Here is a 15,468-nt window from a genome sequence, read left to right as displayed (position 1 = left end):
TTGTTAAAATGGTGCTTGTAAGCAACCAGTTGTTAAATTATTTGAATCCCACCACCAGAACCGGTTGTTAAATTATTTGAATCCCACCACTGAGGAGGGGTGTTTTTTTTAACAGTATTTCTAGTAAAGGCTGAATGACTGTGTAAAATGGCTGTGGTTCCTGACAGGCTTCCTGCGTTCTGATAGGTTGGCCACCTGACGCCTGCAGAAGTGGACCTGGATTTCCTCCCTCCCCATTTCACGCTACTCAAAATTCTGTACTCGTCCTCTTCATTCGTTATGTCCGTATCTTCCCTGTAATTTCTGGTTTTTCCCCTTTTCTGTTGTGTAGATTCCTAAAGGATTTCACCTGTTCATTTTCTAAATCCTACTTTGTAAGTCTTCACGAGGACTCTTGTCAGTTTTAGACCCCGTCACTAACCCTGCTTGTGTCTTGACTCGGTGCCAGGGCTGAGGGCACTCCCTTCTTTCCCCTCCTGTCTCCTTGTAAGGCCAGTAGCCTGGCTAGCCCAGGCTAACCCGATTTTTGTCAGGCCACAGAAACTCAGCAGGGCCAGCCCTTGTCAGTATTTGGATGGGAGACCACCAAGGAAGACCACGGTCACTATGCAGAGGCAGGCAATGGCAAACCACCTCTGAATATCTCTTGCTGCAAGAAGCCCGCTGAGTCGTTCAAGGACTGGGTCTTTTCAGTTTTTTTAAAAATAGATTTTATTGATTAAAAACATAACTTAATAACTACATACAATGCAGTTATACATATGAAGTAATACTCTTATCTTAAAACCTCTTGATAATAATAGTTTAACTGAAATACAAAAAGCGAAAAGAAAAAATACACAATTATCATTGTGTTAATTCTAATCTAAAGTATAATAGCCCTAATGTTTAGTATCATTTATTTATCTTACTTTAGTGGTTGTAACAACAATGAAAGAACTAAGAATTAATAACAACAACAACAACAACAACAACAACAACAACAACAACAACAATAATAATAATAATAATAATAATAATAATAATAATAATAATAATAATAATAATAATAATAAAAAAAGCAGGGTCATTGAAAAAGAACACGAGAAGGTCACTAGATACCATGATGTGAAAATTGAGCTTCAGTATCTATGGCACAAACCAGCTGAGGTCGTCCCAGTGGTAATCGGCACGCTGGGCGCCATCCCAAAAACACTAGGGCAGCACCTGAAACATCTTCGAATTGACAAAATTAGCATCTGTCAAATTCAGAAGGCAGCCCTGCTGGGATCTGCACGAATACTACGCCGATACATTACAACTTCCTAGGCCTCTGGGTTAGGCTCGAATTGTAATGAAGGCCAACAACCAGCTAAAGATCTGGCAGCTGTGAAATCTACAATAATAAAGTCATATTAAACTATTAAGTCAACTGACAATGTTTGTAATATAAGAAAGATAAGGATTACTATTGGTTTAAAAACAGTACAATAAAAGGGGGGGAGGATCCAAGCCCCTCCCTCCCTTCCTCTCTAGGTCTAATCTCTTTATTGAACTTCCCCTACAAAATCGATAGTTATTTCCATTGTAAATTGTATTTAACAATGCTTTTCAATTAAATGCCATCAAGTCACAGTGTACTTACAGTGACCCCTTCCTGGGATTTTTGAGACCAGAGACGTTCGAAGGTGGTTTGCCATTGCTTTCCTCTGCATAGCAACTCTGGTCTTCCTTGGTGGTCCCCAGCCCAAGTACTAACCAGAGCCAGCCCTGCTTAGTTTCAAAGCTCCGATGAGCTCAGGCTGGCTATTTGCCTGGTATTCCAGCAGTTGGAGCTAGAGCATGCTCAGGTTTTTCTGTCCGTCGTCTGATTGGAAACATTAAATTGCAGCTTATCGATTTCTCCTGGCCTTGCCCTTTCATTAGCTCCAGTAGTAGCCCTGGTGTACACACTCTCTGCAGTGACAAGCTTCCTAAAACCGTTGAGAGCGTTGGAGTGCCGAATGGGGTACTTCTGCATGACGTGGGCTTTTCTCAAGCAGTGTTTGAAGTGTGTTGACTGATATTGGGGAATTGTGTGTGTGTGTGTGTGTGGTAAGAGTGTGTGTGTGTGTATGCGTATGTGTTTGGCCAGGCATGACTTGTCCATGACAGACCACAGTAGAAGAAACTGGTTTTTCCTTGCATGCTTCAGTCTGGTCACATGACTCCAAATTAACAGGGAGCATGTGACGATGAAAATAACCTGTTCGTGTCCTTGGTCCAGGGTTTTTGGCTGCCCTTCCTTCTGCGGGGCTTGGAGGTTCGCAAGCTTAACTAATATCGTGTGGCTTCCAAGGCACAAGCCACCAAAAACAGGGTGGTCTTCTCTCACTGCAGGAGGGTCAATTTTAAAATTGCAAAAATTGTTTCTTGGGTTGAGGGAAGTGACCTGAGGAAACTTCACTTTGGCACTGGGCAGGCTTTTCCCAGACATAAAAGTCAGGGCTCTGTGCCTTGGATTCTTCCTTCAACTGTCAACTTGCATTTCCATGGAGTCATTTCCTTGTCCGCATATCAGTTGCCACAACTCCGAGCATCTTGTCCCGGGCTGTGGCAGTCTGGGTTCTCTGGAAGGTACTAGGCACGGCTGAAAATTTTCTCATGCAAAACACACAATCCCTTTTGTTGGGAGCAACTGGGAAACGGATTGGGCTTGTTGTAATAAAAGCTGCTGCAAGGATTGCAGTCTGGCTGTTTGGATTGTATTTTGGACGGGCACGGCTGCTAGCAAATTCATTCTCCCGTTACCTGCCTTGGAATGACTGGCGTTGCTTTTCCTTTCCAGGTGAAGAACAGAGTAAAGAAGCGCTGCAGGATGTGGAAGATGAGAACCAGTGAGACATAAAGGCCAATAAGAGACCCCCATCTCTGTCCCCTCTCACCTCTCCCCCCCCCCTCGCCCTTCCCCAGCCCCTCAATGTCACTGGGACCCATCCAATCAATTGTTTTGCGATGGCTCTCAGAATTTAGGTTCCTGCCCTGTTGGTTTTTTTTTTTTTTTTACACAATTGAAAATTTCTTTCAAGGCAAGAGTGAATGTCTGTGGATTTTACTGGTGCCAGCGTCGTTCCTTTTAAGACACTAACCAGGCTGGCTGTGTAGAGGCTTTTTCTGCGTCACTCTGTTGTCTTCTGTCAGGGGTTGAAGGTGACATCTGGAAGCCATTAGAATTCCTAGAGGAGGCTGTGTTGCGCCGGCAGGGCGCACCCGGTGGCATTTTTTTTTCCTTTTTTTTTTATAATTGTTGAAACAATTTTATACCAGTGTTTGAAATTAATTGGGCGTTTAGCTTGAAGTTACAGGTTGCGTTGAAACAGTTCTTGTAATGGTTTTTGCTGTAAAAAAAAAATAACAACACCCACAAACACAACAAACAAACGAAAAAGATATCGCTGCGGCAGACAGTGCTGGTAACAGTTTAACAATCCGGGGCTGCTCATTCTTGCCTTCTCATTTTCCCTCCAAGCAGGTTAGCATTGAAGATGGCGTTGAAAAAAAAACAAATAAATAGCCTGCATGTGTGTTCAATATTTTTCTCTCCCGTTCCCCCCTCCCTCTTCGCTAGCTCAACCTCCTTTTTGTTCAGTATGTGTAACTTGAAGCTAATTTGTACTACTGGATATCTGACTGGAGCCACAGATACAGGATCTGTATTGTTCTTACTGAAACACAGCATGGAATTAACATTAAACTTAAATAAAACAACCCTAAATTAAAACGATGCCAAATACTACCGCTACTTTTCCCGGGTAGCTGTTTAGCGAGAGATGCAGGTAGAGCGAAGAGCAGGGCCAAAGAGAGAGAGAGAGAGATTTCAGGGAGGGCCCTTGCCAGGAACTTAATTAAAATGTCCCAAACGAGGGGGCGCAAATCTAAATGCGTAGCTGCACGTCGCGCACCAACTTGGGCAGTAAACCCAACTAGGGTTTCCCATCTGCGTAAGCGTTGTAGCCCAAGCAAATATTGTTCCAGTAAAGCAGAGAGGCATACCCCCTAAGAATGCTTGCCGGAGCTTGGGTTCGGGTTGAGCTGTTACAGCCCATCCTTGAAAGCCACCCTCTCTGATTTCTACCGACTCTCTCTTTAAAAGTTCTGCTCAGCCGTAAGTGATGTACAGCCCCTTTTAGCCATGTGCTGGCAAAACATAGCAGGGATTGTGGGGAAATCCTATATCAAACCCCCACCTCACCCCCCACCCCCAAGTGTTTCTTGTGTCGCTTCAGTCTTCTTTCCTGGTAATTCCTGACACCGTCCTCCTCGTCTGAACTATCTCCTTGCCTTTTAGTTTCCTTTGGGCTTTCCCCTTGAATTGAGCAGCGAGAGTGTTGGATAAATAAAATGCTGTGTAAAGATTCTGCCCTTCCGACTCTCTTCTGAACCGGGAAAACGCTTCCGCTGCAGTCCGTCGCCAGGCAGGGCTGGTAGCCTCCGCTCCTAACAGCCCTTCGCGCCCATATTAGTCAAAGCTGGCGTTCAGTGGAAGAGCTACTGAACCGCATGCTATGCTAGCATCTTCCAGTGAAGAGGGGCCTTGGCTAACATGGCTGGGAACAGCTCTTCTCTCTTCCAGGGGGGGACAGGTGTGTGCGCAAATAAAGGCTCATAAGTGTTTGGTAACCCTTGGCTTTGGGGGTGGGAGCAGGGAGGGTCCTTCAGCTGTATTTCCCTCTTTGAGATGGTGCAGCAATCTGGGTCAGTACTGGATGGTCCATTTGCTTTCTCTTGGCTGCTTATTACCTTCAGCATTTCCAGACTGCCTTTTGTAAAGAAGGCGCCCCTCCCCGGCCTCTGCCTTGCAAATGTTCTCCAGCCCACATAGCCCAGTCCTCGACTGGCTTGCCTCCAGCTTCAGGGCCGGAGGGAGAGCTTGCCATTGTTTTAACGAGTTACTGCTGGTACTTCTCCACTCTTCCCTGCAGATGAAAAAGGGCTACACACTCTAAAGCCCGTTGCCTGCAGAGGTGAGTGGGTTATGGAGGGGTAGCTGTTTCCCGGCCCCTGTGGAATAGTCCAGGGCACGTTGGGCAGGCAGGCGGCGCACGCATGACCCTTTTTCTGAGTGCAGGCCATTCGAAATTAATCCGTCGACCACTTTCAGGTCCAGGTGCAAATTTGCTCAGAGTAAGGTGGGAGGTGGTGAGAAAACAAGAGCCCAGTGTTGCCTTTTCGTGCGGAGGGTGGCCAAAGGCTGCTGTGAGGAGTCCCAGTGTGAAATGGGTGCCCGATGCTGCCCCCTGTGCCACGTCCCCACACAGAAACAGCATCCGCGTTCCTAAGCAAACGAGCCAAACGGGCTCGAGCGTCAGCAGCCCCTTTCTCCCCTTCACGGCAAACATTTCACAATCCAATCAACCGGTGGGGATGCTAAACTTGTTTAAGGCTGCTTGCTTTTAGCTTAACTTGCTCTGTCCTCCTTTTCATCTCTAGCTGGAATCGTACTTGTTTCTAAGACCCTTCTTAGCTCTATTACGTGACACTATTGCATTTCAGATGGCTGTGAGTGTGTTGATATCTGTCCCCGAAACAAACTTCTTTCACACGCTCAGCCTTGGTGCTTGGGCCAGGTCCTGCAGGCCCCAAGTGAGAAACAGCTGCTGCTTCCTTACGTGGAGGATGACACAGCACAGGCGCAAGGAGCGGGTTGAGAGTAAAACATTTTCCACGTTTTTTTCCCCTCGGGGGAGAAGAATCCCCGCCCCCCCACCCCTCTACATCGACATAACATGCATTATCTAAACCACACACAGAATTGTACTGTTTGGTTATATTTATGAAATTTTAAACTTGGTTTTCAAGAAATAATTTCAAATATTTGTGGTGTCACAGGTGAAGCAAATAAGTATATCTTAGTGCAGTTGGAAAAATAAAAACATTAAAAATGGAAACATCAACAGTTGGGGCATTTTTATTACTTGGGCTTAGAAAGAGGCCTCTCGTCCTGCAGCCAGTGAGTTTCACAACACGACAAAAAAAAGGAGCGTGTACTCAAGCAGCGCACCTGCCTTCAAGGGACTTCCACGTCTCTGAGCAAAAAAGGAAGCAACACAGTAGTATCTCTGCTTTCCCTCAAAATCATCACAGTGTTGAGTTGGTAGAGTGGGATCCAGCTGCTAAATTATTATGCTGGTGAGAGAGAACCCCGTGGGGCAGAGGGGTGTACTGCAGTTGAACGCTCCGGTCACAACCTGAGTTCGATCCCAACGGAAGTGTTTTAGGTAGCCGGTTCAAAGTTGACTCGGCCTTCCTTCCAAGGTCAGTAAAATGAGTACCTGGCTTGCTGGGGGTAAAGTGTAGACGACTCCGGAAGGCAGTGGCATAGTCTGCCTAATAAACGTCGTGGTGTAGCATCACCCTATGGTGCCTGCATGGGGCACTACTTTTATCTTCAAGAGCAGAAAGGCCACATGATTAGTGGCATGCCTGAATAATTTCCTGGAAAGTATTCCTTGTGTATGGGACCAGTATTTATTTCCATTCCATTTGCATAGCTGGCTCATTTACCTGCTGGATGTCTAAGGTGACATTGGGGTGGTTTTCTACAGACTTACTTTTGTGTTAGTTGTGGACGTTAATTTCTTTGTTAAGTCACAGCTGACATACAGCAGCGCAGTAATTTTTTCAAGGTAAGAGGCCAACATGATTTGCTGTTGCCTGCCTCTGCGTCACGCCCCCTGGCATTACTTGGAGGTCTTCCGTCCAAATACTAGCCAGGGTCAAGACTTGAGAGAGTATGACTGGGTCCAAGGTCACCCAGCAACTTTTCACGGCTCCAGTGTGGAGTCAAACCTGGGTTTCTCAAATCCCAGTTTTACACTTGAACCATTGAACTTGACTGACACCATCTTGGAATGCTGATGTATTAATCCGGTCATATCTCTTGAAACAATAACCTTAGAAGTCCAATGCGTAAGAGACCTCAGGCGTCGTCCCTGGAACATGTGGAAGTGGGAAACCTGCAGTCAGATTATCAGGATTTGTGTACCTGCGGTGTGGAGCAGAATTTCTAGGTCACGTCTGCAGTTTCTCTTGCGTTCCTCTTGAATGGTCAGTTTTTGTGTTAGTGGGCAGGCCCAACTTGACGTGCCCATGACATGGACAACAGGGCGGTTTGGGCAGCACCTGACCTAGCAAGAAGATGGTGTTTAAGAATGCTAAGGGACAAACTATCTCCAGTACAGAAGAGGAGTTTGGATTTGTACCCCACTTTCCTCAGTCGTAAGGAGTCTTAAAATGGTTTACGAAGCTCCTTTCCCATTCCCACAACAGACACCTTGTGAGATAAATAGGGCTGAGAGAACATGCATAGGAGTGGGGAAAACAAATCCACCAGATAGGAGTCCACCACTCACGTGAAGGAGTGGAGAAATCAAACCCAGTTCTCCGGATTATATTCTACTCTTAACTGCCACACCACATTAGCTCTCTTCCCTTTAAAATGAAGGTGTCATTTAAAGCAGGTTACATTAAACTGGCTGTAATACCGAGACGTTTTTAGTAAAAATTTATTTGGCAAGTATAATCTTGATTTACCTAGCACAGTGCATAGAGCATTATATCTTTATATACACGACACCATAACCAGCATTTATCCCCAAACAGGAAAAGAAAACCCACTGGGCCTCTGGAGCCCACTCGCACCATTAAGGGCTTCAACAGAGAAACATAAAAGATAACACCATGCACAAGCTTGCTAGCCAGTAATACAACTCTGCCCACCTTGGAGAAACTGCTTACAGGTGGGACCACAGAAGACGCTCCTGGCTTCTGTACCAAAGGTGTTCCTCCTGCCCACAAAGGATGGCTAAACATGGAGGGGACAGCTGAGGGGGGAAAAAACACCAACCCTTCATTGTCTCAATGGGTTTTGGCAGCCTAGCCTCATTACTTCTCTGGCTAAAATCTGTCCCATTAAAAAAATTAGAATGCATCAAGCACAGATAAATGATTAAAAAGGCAACACCTCGGCTCAGTTATTGACACTGTGTGTGTCGGCCAGATGTGCTGAAAGGACTATTTAACATAAAAGTGCTAGTAAATAAGGGGGGGGGAACGGTGAATGACTTCTGTCGTCCAGAATGGAGATTAGTGTTGTGGCAGCCATAACGTTGCTTAACAAAAATTAGAAATGGTCTGAAGCACTTGTGACTCTGGAAAGCGGGGCTCCACCAGAAGCAGCCAAACCCTGCCTATGTGGAGTGGCATTTCGAAAAGGCATTTCTGAAGTCAGTTGAGCATGAGATTCAAGCAAGGGCATCTCGTCGGAAAGAATTACGCTGGGGGTTCCCAAAGTTTTCAAGCCAGGGGGCACCTTAGGAATTGAGGATATTGAACGTGGCTTGCGGGAGGCAGAGACAAGCCTTCAATGGCTGCTACAAGGAATTGGCGTCAAATGCAATACCTCCCCCTTCACGCCCTGAGCCAATCACAGAAGGGAATGAAAAAGAAACAACGGTCCTGGAAGGTCAAAGAAAGAAGGGAACAGAAAGGTGAACCCAAAGGGGTACTGGGACCACACACCGATGAAGGCGTGTGCTAATTCATCCAATCTTCCAGTGACCTGCTGCTGCAACCGCGCAAAAACTTTTCATTTGAGTGTGAGCAGCTGATAAGCCCAGCCTTACTGTCTGAAAAACTCGATGGGCGCCAGGGAGGGCATTATGATGCCCTCAGGTGCCACTCTGGGGACCCTTGAACTAGTCCTTTGCTCTAGGGAGAGATTCCAGAGTGCAGGTATAGCCAAGCCATTCCAGCAAGCAGCACTTGAGGTGTGGAAAAGAAGCCGAGACGGAGACCGTGCCACTGGCAAAGCCCCCCTGAGCCTAGGAAAGGCAGCAAAGACGAGAGAGCCACAAACCTTCCAATCAAAAAGAACGTTCTTTGTAGTGCAAACACCCCACGCCGTGAGCTAAGTGGGTATATTTACAAAAACGTACTCCTTTATACATTATGGCTTTTAGTATTTTCATACAAAGCATCAAAAATCTTAAAAAGGAAATAAAAATTCTTCACAGAATCTTTCGTAGTACAAAGTTTGGCATTTTGCTAAATCAGCCGATGCAATTTTGCCGATCCCCCCTCTCTCGCTGGCTGTTGTGCATCAGGCGCTGACGGGGCCACGCAGGCAACGTGTGCTACAAGGGAGAAGGGCGGCTTTTGCCTGGGAGGATGTAAACCAAGGATATGATTAAAAGGCGGGTTCTTTGGATGCGCAGGTCTTTGGTAGCGATGAAGGATTTCAATAAAGCAGCCCCACACCTCCTCCTGAAAGGGTGGCAGGGAAAAGGTCCAGCCAAAGATACAGGAAGTAGTCAGAGGGAAGTCCTTGCAAACGGGCACAGCTTTCGTCATCGAGAGTTCAAACGAGGAGCCACCTGAAGAGGAGAGACAGGTAACAAAAGAGATGGAAGGTTTGACTCAACCGTCAGTCCAAAGTCCTGGCCTCCAGAGACGGCTATCCTTTGGCCCAGCTGATAGTGAGCTCTGCTCAAAGTCTGCAAAAATCAGAAGCCTGGGATCGTGACCAAGAAGGGGCGGTGGAAAATGCCATCAAGTCACAGCTGACGTGGCGACCCCATAGGGTTCTCCAGGCAAGAGACATACAGAGGAGTCCTGCCATTGCCTGCCTCTGCGTCACAACCCTGGTAGTCCTTGGAGGTCTCCCATCCAAATACCAGATCTGGACCTCCTTAAGGTTTCCAAGGTCTGACAAGCTCCGGTTACCCTGGCGTTAGCCAAATTAGGGCAAGCCAAGAAGACCACATCATAACTAAGTATTCAGGGCAGCAGATGGGGGGGGGGGAATTTTGGTAGGACAGAACTCTCCGCGGTGGCTATGCATTGCAGATCATGGAAGAATAAGCACTATGCTGCTCCACAAATGGACAGCAGAATAGAAACAAGGCAGTGCAGTTTGTGGGAAGCCAAAAGGAGAGAGCTTTGGACTAGGAGGCCATGCACAGGTGTTTGGAAGCTGGAACGGAACTGCACACGATGGCTAAGAAAGGGAAGTAATCTACAGGAAGCAGCCCTGGGTGGGGCAGAAGGGCCCTCCTTTCAGCGTACAGGAAGGCACCGAGCAACTCGACACTCACCACAGCAAGATGGCCGTTCTTGGCTTTGGCTATGATTAGTTCAGATCCAGATGTGAAATCTATGATGCCTTCTTTGCCTTGTCCAACAATGAACTTTATGCTGCGGAAAAGAAGAAGAGTTCACAGAAAACCCCACTAAGACATTCCAACTCTACCAAAGTTACGTTTCACAATGTTTTGAAGATACCTCAGAATGGGCAGTTAGCACATGAAAGGGCACAACCTACAGTCTTTGCACAATCAACATACCACTAGGACAGTGGTGGTGAATCTTTGGCACTCCAGATGGTATGGACTACAATTCCCATCAGCCCCTGCCAATTGGCCATGCTGGCAGGGGCTGATGGGAATTGTAGTCCATAACATCTGGAGTGCCAAAGGTTCGCCACCATGGCACTAGGAAAACAAGATGAGAATGATAATACGAATGCAATCAGTAGCGCTTCCTTATCCCCTGTTCTCAAAGTGTTTCATTTACGTCCTTCTATAATCCTTACCGTTGCCCAGTAAATTAAGATGACTGCTGTTACTGCACGTTAACAGAACTGAGAGTAAGAGAACGACACCCCAGAACTTGGAACTTTCAGTTAACAGCACGGCCTTTGACCCACTAAGATAATCAGGAGACAGGAAAGGAGAAGACCATGCTGTTGAATTGCATTCCAGGCAAGAGATGAGCAGAGGTGGTTTGCCATTAGCTTCCTCTGCATAGCAACTTGGTCTTCCCCGGTGGTCTTCCATCCAAGTACTAACCATGGGTGATCTGACCTTACTTAGTTTTCAAGCTCTGATAGGCTCAGGTTAAACTGAGCTTCTAATCAGGATACCCCTCACCTGAATAACCCCAGGCTAGTCTGATCTTGTCAGATCTCAGAAGCTAAGCAGGTCTGGCCCTGGTACATATTTGGATTGACAGCCTCCAAGGAATACCAGGGTAATGGTGTGGAGGCAGGCAATGGCAAACCACCTCTGAACATCTTTTGCCTTGAAAACCCAGCACAGGTGTGAAACTCGCGGCCCTCCAGATGTTATGGACTACAGTTCCCATCATCCCCTGCCAGCATGATACTGGCAGGGGATGATGGGAACTGTAGTCCATAACATCTGGAGGGCCGCGAGTTTGACACCTGTGCGGGGGTCGGGGGTCACCATAAGACATAAGTCATGACGACGTTTTAAAAAACCAGGATACAGAGCCAAATGTAAAGGCATAGCCAGAAAAATTCACAGACCCTGGGCTGCAGGTTTTGCCTAGTGTCCCTTCCCAACAAGCAAGTAAAAGCAGACCGGTAAGGCCAAAGTAAATCCCTAGCCTTAACTCATGAGGTTCCACAGGCAACTCACCTGCCCTGGTTGATGTTCACGTTGTTCACTTTATCGGCACAAATGGCTATCTTGGTCAGAGTCTCAATCACAAAATCGCTCTGCAGAACGACATCTCCCTGAAAACAAACCAACAGGTCTTTTTCCAGGTAGGTAAGTTCTGGGATTGCCAAGAACGGCAGGAAGGAAGTATGGTCTTGGCCAGTGCCAGCTTCCCCTTCCCGAAATCACCCTTCCTCCGACTGTAGGAACAACGGTTGAAGAATGTGGCTGCACGTCACAAGATACCAAACTGAGGTTAAGCTAGCCATGTCACGGCTGTTGCCCGAAAACAGAAATAGTTACCTTCTGCTTGTTATCCTCCCGGACCACGTGAAGAACGAACAGGTTGTCGCTCAGGCTGCTGAGTGAGATACCTGCAAAGCAAGGTATATGGCTCAGAAGTTATCTTGTGGGGCATGTCCCCTGCTCTTGACCCCATTGTCACCCAAAGGTGCACAAGAACCAACCCGTAAGACAACATGTACAGCTACATTATTGAAACAGAAATGCATCCCAAAAAACAGGCAAGGACCAGTGGATAAGGATAGACAGCCATCTAACCTGCCCTCCCCTCCCTTGCATGCCTCCCCTCCCTCCCCCTCCCTTGCAAAGCCCTTTCCACCCCTACCCCTCCCTTGCATGCCTCCCCCCTCCCCCTCCCTTGCAAAGCACTTTCCACTCCCCTCCCCCTCCCTTGCACTGACAGCAGATCTTTAAAAACTCAGAAACCAGAGAAAATCAGCTGGACTGGAGAGTCACCAACAGCTAACCTTCTACACGGGGCAGTAGAAGAAGAAGAGTTTGAATTTATATCCCACCTTTCTCTCCTGGAAGGAGACTCAAGGTGACTTACAAGCTCCTTTGCCCTCCTCTCCCCACAACAGACACCTTGTGAGGTCAGAGGGGCTGAGAGAGTTCCAAAGAACTGTGACTAGCCCAAGGTCACCCAGCAGGAATGCAGTAGTGCAGAAACACAACTGGTTCACCAGATAAGCCTCTGCCACTCAGGTGGAGGAGTGGGGAATCAAACCCAGTTTTCCAGATTAGAATCCACCTGCTCTTAACCACTACACCACACTGGCGTAAGGAAACCAAAGCGCAAGTACAGCCAAAAGGGCACCCCAGCCTCCAATCTAGTAAATGCTCTGCCCCTCTTTGCTCACCCGTCAGGTTGGCATAGTCAATCCGCTGCTTGATTTTGGACTCTTCGATTAGCACAACTGCATTCTGGGAGAGCAGCAGCTGCCGAGGTCTGGCCTTGTAGCCTTTCCGGTCATATTTGATCACAGGAACTGCGTACTAAAACAAGTGTGGGCGATTGCAAAAAGCATGTCTTTGTGATGCATGAAACAGCCGCTAACTCTTAACCAAGAGCTAGGCTATAAGGGAAGGGGATTTGGAGGGCCCTCACCTCTCTTTACCAGGGGCAGTTAATGTAAGCCTGCCCGTCATTTTTTCAATTGCTCTTTCCTTGAGAAAGACCAAGAGAGCCCTTGACCTATCCCAGTGGTAGCGAACCTATGGCACAGGTGCCAGAGGTGGCACTCAGAGCCCTCTCTGTGGACACACGCAAACAGAGTCACACACCCCCACACACACACACACACATATCTAGGCTGACCTGGGCTGCTAGGCTCAATTATTAGCATTAAACCTAGTTTTGGGGAAGCAGTGCAGGTGACCTGGTTAAGCGCTGTAAACCCCACTGATTTTCATGCGAAGAACTAAAGCGTGATCCTTTACCTGGGAATAAGCTCGGTTGCTGGCAATGGGGCTTGCTTCTGAGTAAACCCTCCTAGGGTTGTGATTCACCCATTGGAAGAGTTGCACGGTTGCTTCAAAGCAAAACCACCGACCACCACCAAGCTTACTCCTGAGTAACGCATGCCTCGGAGCCAACGGTTTTTTTAAACTAAAACCTCAGTACTCAGGCTAAATTGCCATGTTGGCACTTTGTGATAAATAAGTGGGTTTTGGGTTGCAATTTGGACACTCGGTCTCGAAAAGGTTCACTATCACTGACTTATCCTATAGAGCCCTCCATGTCACACCTGTGAGTGCAGCAGTTGCTAAACATCTCAAGAAATTACCCCACAGGGCTCAAAAGCTCACCTTCAGCGCTTCGCTCCCCAGCACCTGAAGCACTTTGGCATTTATATCTTCACTGCCTACCGAGAGAAATGAGGAGGGGGTGGTTAGGAGCAGCTCATCAACAGTCCAAAACGTGGGTCAGCCTGGGCTGCACTTACCAAGGCGGGTGTTAAGGAATAGCCTGGGAACACTTTGAGGATAATTGTCTTTTTTATCCTTAAAGATCTCGCTGGCCACCACTTTCTGCTCCAGCTGCAGGGGGAGAGAAGAACAACCCAGTAGAAATTACCTGAAGAAGTCTCACGGCAATTGCTGTCTGCTTTCGGATGGAAGTATTGTTCTAAGTATAACACGCATCCAAGACTACAAACAATACAAAAGCACCACAAGATATCTGAAACACAGGCCCTAATAACACTGATAAAAATTCTGTTTAGTACAAAGCAAAACTCCTGTGTAATACAATAAAAGTCCACTAAACTAACTGGAATCCAGATGTGCACCGATCTTGAACAAGCTTCAAGGCTAGTGGAACATTAATCCCATATGCCCATGCTTCCAAAATGTACAAAAGTTTGTTAGAACGACAATGATTTGAAACCGTCAGAGACAGCAGTTTGCTCTGAAAGCTCTGGCTGCTGCAGGAAGAACAGCCAGGGGTCAGGGCAGCCACGACATGGTAGCTTCACCAGCCAAATGAAGGGCCATGGAAGAAAAGGAGGAGGAGGAGTTTGGATTTATATCCCCCCTTTCTCTCCTGCAAGGAGACTCAAAGGAGCTTGCAATCTCCTTTCCCTTCCCCCCACCGCCAACAACAAACACCCTGTGAGGTGAGAGGGGCTGAAAGAGCGCCAAAGAACTGAGACTAGTCCAAGATCACCCAGCTGGCACAAGCTAATCTGGTTCAACAGATAAGCCTCCACAGCTCAAGTGGCAGAGAGGGGAATAAAACCCAGTTCTCCAGATTAGAGTGCACCTGCTCTTTACCACTACACCACGGAGGTGAAATTGTTTCACGTGGAGGCACGCAAAAGACAACAACAGCAGTATAAAATGATAACACAGCTGTCCATAAAACCTCATTATGAGAAGAGTTGTTTTTTATGCCTCGCTTCTCTCTACTGTAAGGCATTTCAAAGCAGCTTCAATCGCCTCCCTCCATCTTCCTTGCAAGACAGGTGGGGCTGAGACAGTTCGAAGAGAAATGTGACTGGCCCGAGGTCATCCAGCAGGCTACATGTGAAGGAGAGGTCAACAAACCCAGTTCTCCAGATTGGAAGCCAACTGCCCAATGGGGTCCCAAATCCCAGATTATTGGTATAAAGGCTATGTTGCCAAAAACCCTGACATCAGATGAATAGGGTATGCATTTGTCAGGGAAATTCCAACAGCTGCTTACCTGGAGCTTCCACTCTGGGCTGATTCTCTTGCAATAACTCCAGACCATGTTCTGCATGCAGAGTTCCCTCAGCAGCTGAGAGGCCTGGAGGAAACAAACAGCAGAATCATGGAACCTGAGATGGATGCAGGCTGGAGCTACAGGAAGCAGTGGAGAAGGGGAACTCCCTCTGCCGAAGCGGCTTCATCTCCAGACAGCCATAATAAAAGACTCGAAGGGGAGAATGCATCGTCCAAAACCTCTCAATTGGGGACTGCTCATATTCCCTACTGAAGACACACATTGGGAGACAGAGACTTGTAAGGTCTTCTCATACCCATTACCACTCCCCTCCCAATACTCAGCACTTCCTTATCTTTAAAAGCGCAACATTCCATGTAGTCTTTATCTGACCTCTACTGAACAGATGAAGCAGACTTATACCATAGAAGTCAGTACCATCTATCAGTATCTGAAAATGGCACCCAAGGCAAGCACTAAAGTTGCACCCTGCCCGCCCCT

The 15,468-nt window shown here is 47.2% G+C and overlaps 2 protein-coding genes across 4 annotated transcripts in view; one reads left to right on the top strand and one right to left on the bottom strand.

The window, feature by feature from the left end:
* The window catches only part of YWHAE (tyrosine 3-monooxygenase/tryptophan 5-monooxygenase activation protein epsilon), a 30,669-nt gene extending 24,763 nt beyond the window's left edge, over positions 1-5,906 (top strand). Inside the window, 1 exon segment of the mRNA XM_048519051.1 lies at positions 2,807-5,906. Coding sequence (XP_048375008.1) covers positions 2,807-2,859 — 53 coding nt within the window. The 3' untranslated portion in view covers positions 2,860-5,906.
* Positions 5,907-7,509: 1,603 nt separating this feature from the next.
* Positions 7,510-15,468, bottom strand: part of MYO1C (myosin IC) — a 77,167-nt gene continuing 69,208 nt past the window's right edge. For all 3 annotated transcript variants that reach the window (XM_048519050.1, XM_048519048.1, XM_048519049.1), the window contains exons 25-32: positions 14,968-15,051; positions 13,727-13,820; positions 13,590-13,645; positions 12,641-12,776; positions 11,781-11,851; positions 11,457-11,554; positions 10,113-10,212; positions 7,510-9,392 (exon numbers count right to left, since the gene is read on the bottom strand). In XM_048519050.1, coding sequence (XP_048375007.1) covers positions 9,366-9,392; positions 10,113-10,212; positions 11,457-11,554; positions 11,781-11,851; positions 12,641-12,776; positions 13,590-13,645; positions 13,727-13,820; positions 14,968-15,051 — 666 coding nt within the window. In that variant the 3' untranslated portion in view covers positions 7,510-9,365. The remainder of the gene's footprint in view (positions 9,393-10,112; positions 10,213-11,456; positions 11,555-11,780; positions 11,852-12,640; positions 12,777-13,589; positions 13,646-13,726; positions 13,821-14,967; positions 15,052-15,468) is intronic.

This window comes from Sphaerodactylus townsendi, linkage group LG16, assembly GCF_021028975.2.
Source record: "Sphaerodactylus townsendi isolate TG3544 linkage group LG16, MPM_Stown_v2.3, whole genome shotgun sequence".
NCBI classification, from domain to species: domain Eukaryota; kingdom Metazoa; phylum Chordata; class Lepidosauria; order Squamata; family Sphaerodactylidae; genus Sphaerodactylus; species Sphaerodactylus townsendi.
The sequence above is the reverse complement of the archived record's forward strand: the minus strand, read 5'-3'. Positions and strand labels throughout refer to the sequence as shown.